A 6620-nucleotide genomic window follows, 5' to 3' on the forward strand; every position below is an offset into this window, starting at 1 on the left:
ACCATGTATCCAATGTACCCTACAACCAAATATTGAAACTTCTAGATTTTTAAGCTACTACTTCCATTTAGACAAACAAATTGAGCATATCATTAACAACACACATTCTCTACAAGATATTCAAAAGTTTGTCTACATCTTTTTCATGAAACGGGGTTTCCCAAAAAGAAAAAAGCATATAAGAGAGCTGAATAAGATATCCAAGAGAAACGATTAAATATTATTTAAGACACGTGCACTAGATATTCAACAGAAAAGATTAAATATTATTAAAAACGCTTCCCAAGTATGGGAAAATTGAAATTCAGATAAAAGCTACTTCCATCGTTATTCCTTGTTTAGACAAAAAATCCTAGGTATCCCATGTAGCTCACACCCAAGCTATGAAAATAGTATCATGTACCCCACATATCATGTACAAACCTAAATAATTTTTTATGAAAATTGGGCATTTTCAGAAATCTGGCTTAAAATCAGAATTGAGATTTGTCAAGATCATCAAAATAAGGATGTTGCATTGCCTTTTTGGCTGAGATTCTCTTGGATGGTTCATAAATCAACATTTTCTGCAAGAAGATACCAATTATTTGTTGTTACTTTACTTGCATGTATACAAAGTTGATTGAAATGGACAAAAATAGGTGATAATGAAATAAAAATGGATGGAAATAAAATGAATGAAAATGAATGGAAGATGCTTACAGACAACAAATCTACACCATTTGGTTCCATATCAGGAACAGCAAGGCTTAAATCTTGTTGCTTCCATTGAGGATAGGTATGCCAATCTCTCAACTTAGTCACTCCTGGCCATATATCTTCATTCGGAGTTCCAAGATACCTAAATACACAAAAGCCCTCTCAATGTGATTACAATGGCCTTGCAATAGAAACCATCATGATCTCTTTCTCAAACAATTACATACCTGAAAATATGAAGAAGTTGTTGCAGCTCTGAATCTCCCTGAAAGAGAGCATGCATTCTGGACATTTCAGCTGCAAAACAACGAATTGAAATTCTCAGCAAATTTCAGTATAAGAAGCAACACAAATCTAAAACAAATACAAATCTAAACCAAATAGGGACCAAAGAAATTTACCAAATATACAACCAACAGACCACATGTCCACAGGTGTGGAATAGTGGGTGGCTCCCAAGAGCACTTCAGGTGCTCTATACCAGAGAGTTACAATCTGCATTACGAATCATAATATAAAATTTAAGCTGACTATATAATCATAAACATTAGTTGACTCAATGTTATTAGCCACCAACAACATTAACAAAATTAATTGAAAATTCATGTTCTAGGAAAAATAATTCTACCTTATAAATTGAATTATTATACTACAGGCATCAACTCAAATTTTATAGGAGATCAAATTTTTACCTCATGTGTGTATTTCTTGATAGGAATGGTGAACGCCCTTCCCAATCCAAGATCTGCGACTTTGACCAAACCCTTCTCTTTATCCACAAGCAAATTGTGAGGCTTTAAATCCCTGAAAACCAAAATAGCCAATATCATTTATATGCAACAGTCTATAACCAAAATAACCAACAGTCTATAAAACCATTCCTAAACCATTGCAAAATAGTATAATACATCTTAGACAGGTAGAACAGTAGAACTGCACCTGTGCATTACACCACGACTGTGGCAGAAAGCCACTCCCTTACATATCTGGTACATGAAGCTCTGCAACCCAATAATTAACATAATAAGCACAATAATCAAAACAAGTCGATCTTGAAATGAGATATTAGAAAATAAGACATTTTTTAAAATTTCGATGCTATTCTTGGAAGAGGCCATATTTTCAGTAATTTCACTTGCTAGCAAATATAAGCCATTTCAGCCTAGCATGTGCTGGAAAAAGACCATTGCACACTAAAAAATGAACATTACAAACAGAACAGCATACCTTCATCAACTTGGGAGGCATTTTTGTCTGGCTGCGGCGAAAAGTATCAACATATTTCTTTAGGTCAGAGTCCATGTATTCAAAAACTAAGTAGAGAAGGGACTTTCCAGTTTTGCTTTCAGTGTGCTCCACATCCAGTAGTCTGCACAAAGGTTTCAGTAAGCCAAATAGCATGCAGTAAAATCAAAGCATGATGAAATCAAATCTAAGAATTCTGAAACAAGACATGCATTAAATTCAAAACAGGCTCGTTCAACATTCTTAAGGCACTTTGAACAAAATAGAAGGATAACTCAAACCACAGAGCTAGATGCAGGATGGACATACACAATTGAATAATCTCTCCCATACACGGACATTAATAAACTTTCACAAAAATATGAAAATTACTAATACTGGGATTATGTGCACATTGAGTGTCTCCCCATTGTACTGTGTGGTTTCGAGAAAGCATTCATAGATACATAGATACATTCTAACATCTTTTTGCTACTAAAGTTTAGGTTAATTTAAGCCTAAAAATATTCTGTTCAATTTTTCACACAAAGCTGAAGGATTATTTAAACCTTAAACAAGAAGGAAGTTTTAATTACTTGTCAAGAAAGGTCAAATCAGAGATACTCCATTACCTTCAGTATTTCCATTTCTTGAATGAACCTCAAGGTATGCTCCAAGATTAGACATCTCGAGATTCACTCACGTAACAGAGATACTGAAGGTAATAGAATTTTAATTAATGTATACACTCCATTACCAGGCACATCTGGTGCATATGTAAAGAGGCCATTACAAAATATTAATTAAAAGGCAGGACAAATGCACTATCAACCTGCTTCTCACCCACATAATAAATTCCAAAACAAGGCCAGACATATATAATGATTATATGCATTGAATCTATTCCACCTTACCTTTAATAGATTGAAGATTCAAGAACAAATTTAAAAGGCTTCTTCTACAAACCAGGCCTATAACCTAAAACAAAAACAAACACACAAAACAAATATACAAAGAGGGCATGCCTACATATTGAATATGTCTCTCCATAATACAATCTAATCCAGAAGCATGCACTCTAATTTTAACTAATGGATTGCGGAAATTCGATCTCCCTAATATAGATTCTACCAACTTTTCACAATGCCCTAATATCAAAACAAATTCAAAGACACACACAGTGAATGGATATACAAAAGCCACAAAAAGCCTAAGTATTCATATATGACATATTGGGACTGGCTTAATCCCAGAACAAAGCCAGGGATGACCGCATAGACGCCATTGATTACTATTTTGACACTATTTTGACATTCATTCAAATTGCAGCAAATTCAAAAGTCTTACCAGAGTATAAACTATTTACTGCAAGCAAGTCTGGTTTCTCAGATGTTATGATCATAGTATAAACTAGGGGCAAAAACAACTGCAGACCCTGACAATCATTTAGGAATGACCAGAACGTTGGCGGTTTTATGCATGAAAAAGGTTTTGCGTGTGTACGGACGCGAGGGACCTCTGTTTAGTTAATTGTTCATTAATTGTTTGGTGGGTTCCTCTTTTCATCCTAAAAACACAATGCATGCAAAAGTAGGAGCTTCAAATAGTCCCATATTTGGACTGGCTTAGACCCAGAACAAAGCCAGGGACGACCGTATAGACGCCCTTGATTACTATTTTGACACAATGGTTTAAAATCCAAAACAAAGTTGGGAAGGACTACACCGAGAGGCCATGCACGTTGAAGTATACAAAGATGTCATTAATACATATGAATACGCCTCTCCCTTAGAATGTAAGTATGCATTATAACAATTTTTCAGTGCCCTAATACCAAAACAAATTCAAAGACACTGACAGACAAACAAAAGCCACATGCAACCTCAGTATTCGCATACGTCATTTTGGGACTGGCTTAAGCCCAAAACAAAGCAAGGGAAACTGCCATTGATTAGTATTTTGACAAAATGGCCTAAAATCCAAAACAAAGCTAGGAATGACTGCTTAAAGGAGCCATTTACGTTGATCTAGATTCTTCAAACGGGTTTCCAGAGAGGGCATACATGTGCTGACACAAGGACCTAAAATCCAAATAAAACCAGGGATGAGTGGACAAAAAGAAATAAGCTGTATTTTATGCAAGACGTCAATACAGATATTTATTTAAAATTCACCCTTATCAAACCATTAGGATTTCCATAGAGCACACATATCCACAGTACCCTTTTTCAGACAAAACCCTAGATCTTAAAAGAAACAGGGAAGATCGCATACAGAGAAATAAGATGGATTACGAACATATTTTATGGAAACCGGGACCGTACACAAATCCATTTAAAACTAACCCTTATCAGACCATTTGCATTTTCAGAGAGCACGCATATCCATTAGACAAACCCCTATGCCATTTTTCAGACAAACCCCTGTGCCTAAAACATAGCCCAGAAAGAAGAGCAAATAGAAGAAGGTAATTTACCTGACAACATGAAGATCCTGAGAAAGCATCTGTAAAAGGGAGATCTCACGAAGGGCAGTCGGAGGGACACCTTCTTCATCAGACTCAAGCCTGGTCTTCTTCAGAGCAACCAGTTGCCCTGTCTTTCTATCCTTGGCCTTGTAAACCTTCCCATACGTGCCTTCTCCAACCTTCTCCAGCTTCTCATACGCATCCATTGCTATCAAATGTAGATCTCAGAAAAAAATTGAAAACTAAAAGCCTGCTTTCAGATGAATGTTTCCGAGAGCATTACAACAATACAGCAAGAGTGAGAATGAATTTGTATGGAAAGACAGGAAATATAGCCGTTTAAATTGTGCCGCTTCAAGAATCCATTTCAAAACATTTTACCGTTTGGATTAGGATTTGAACATATTAATATTCTCGACCTACTAAATATTAAACCTTTAAAAAAGGATAAAATATCATATTGCCACCTATGTGATATTTGAACATCAAGGAACGATGTGGTACTGCCTAAAGAGATTGCCAATGTTAACAAGTTTCATATAATGGCATAGTACTTACCATAGTACTTACCTTTAGTTATGTAGTTAAGTATAATTTATAAAATTATAACAATTATTTGATTATAAGATGTTAGTATTTAGAATGTGTAATTGACAAGTAGTAATAATAATGAATTTAAGAAAAATAATTTAAAGATGATTTTATTGTGTGGAGATGTGACATTGGATATGTGATTGCATATCTATAAAATTAAAATATTTTTAAAATAATAATCTATTATATAATTTATTTTTATTTGAAGACAAAAATTATATTTTAGATAGAATAAAATTTAAATATTATAATATCACGATAGAGAGAGAGTAATATAAAAATTAGAAGTTTCTATGTTGAAAATTTCTATTATCAACATAATAAATTCTATTAAGAAAAAGTTTATAATAAGAAACAAAAAAAAAAAAAATTGGGAATGATTTTGTGTATCCTTAAAAAGTGGTTGTATAAGGCATATTCATTTCAACCGATGATACTTCAGATAAATAACTTCTTTAAAATAGAAAATTTGAGAATTATAAATTTTAACTTTGGTAGAAGTATGTTTATTTTGAAAAAACAAAAAATGAATCATTATAATTGGTGGAGATTAATTGATTAATAGTGCACAAGTCAATACAATAGTATTACCTTAAAGGCAAGTAATAATATTGCCTTAAAGGCAAGCACTAATAAAAAAATTCTAAAGTCCCCACTACCTAGTTTAACTTAGATCTTTCATGTTTTTTTTGGTAATTTATGAGACATTTTTTTGTAACATAGGGTGGTGTATATATGAAGGTAGTTGTTAGTTGTAGGTATTAGGAAGGTCTTGTCAATCGAGCATTGTAGTTTATATGGGGTGTTGTTTAATGTGGAGCTTGATCAGTCCCCAAGTGGAAGATTGTTAGATTGTGGTGACTAATCAGGAAAGTATTGTACATACATCATAAATTCTTTGATTTTTTGGGTCGTGGCCGATGTTGTAGCCGACATATGGCCGACATGTTGTAACCCTAGAACGGCATAAAATACTTGTATGAAAGGGTTTAGGGTTAGGTATTTTTCATTATGTTGTGATGTGAAATTGCTTCTTGCGGCGGTATTGAGCTGTAAGGGATTACAGATTGTAATCAGGTTGTAATCATTGGATTGCAATAAGATCGGACTTGCTATTTGGTGGACGTAGTGTAGGGATTGGGTGAACCACGTTAAATCTTGGTGCCCTGTGTTCTTTTCTGTGTGATCTATTATTTTCTGTTACTGGTTATATTTGCATGTAATTGTTATTTTTGTTCGTGATTTTATCCTAAAAAGTGGTATCAGAGCGAGGTTGTCTTTCAGTTATCCTCTACAGGAAAGTTTCACAATTGAGTGGGAGTCTCATAGTTGAGTGGGAGCAATGGCAGAAGAGGGTAAGTTGAGGGTTGATAGGTTTAATGGGCAGAACTTCCAGTTATGGAAGATGCAAATGGAAGACTATCTTTATCAGAAGGATTTATGGAAGCCGTTGGAAGGCAAAGCCAAGAATCAGGGATCTATGTCAAATGATGAATGGGATCTTTTGGATAGAAAGGCACTTGGAAGCATTCAATTATGCCTAGCACCATCGGTGGCATTTAATATTACAAAAGTGAAGACGATAGAAGAATTGATGAAAACCCTAGCGACACTGTATGAAAAGCCCTCCACTTCA

General features: G+C 34.4%; 1 protein-coding gene across 1 annotated transcript; it reads right to left on the reverse strand.

Moving 5' to 3' along the window:
* Positions 1–245: 245 nt before the first annotated feature.
* On the reverse strand, positions 246–4704 carry LOC149550215 (cyclin-dependent kinase B1-1-like). The gene is made up of 8 exons (XM_089793313.1): positions 4400–4704; positions 1927–2068; positions 1639–1700; positions 1392–1503; positions 1101–1194; positions 927–996; positions 703–841; positions 246–566 (listed from the first exon to the last, which is right to left on the reverse strand). The coding sequence occupies exons 1-8, from the start codon at positions 4594–4596 to the stop codon at positions 474–476; spliced, it is 909 nt and encodes a 302-aa protein (XP_089649439.1). The 5' UTR covers positions 4597–4704; the 3' UTR covers positions 246–473.
* Positions 4705–6620: the final 1916 nt, after the last annotated feature.

Source organism: Cupressus sempervirens, chromosome 7 (assembly GCF_028749045.1).
Source record: "Cupressus sempervirens isolate cs-2001-9-10 chromosome 7, ASM2874904v1, whole genome shotgun sequence".
Classification (NCBI taxonomy): Eukaryota; Viridiplantae; Streptophyta; class Pinopsida; order Cupressales; family Cupressaceae; genus Cupressus; species Cupressus sempervirens.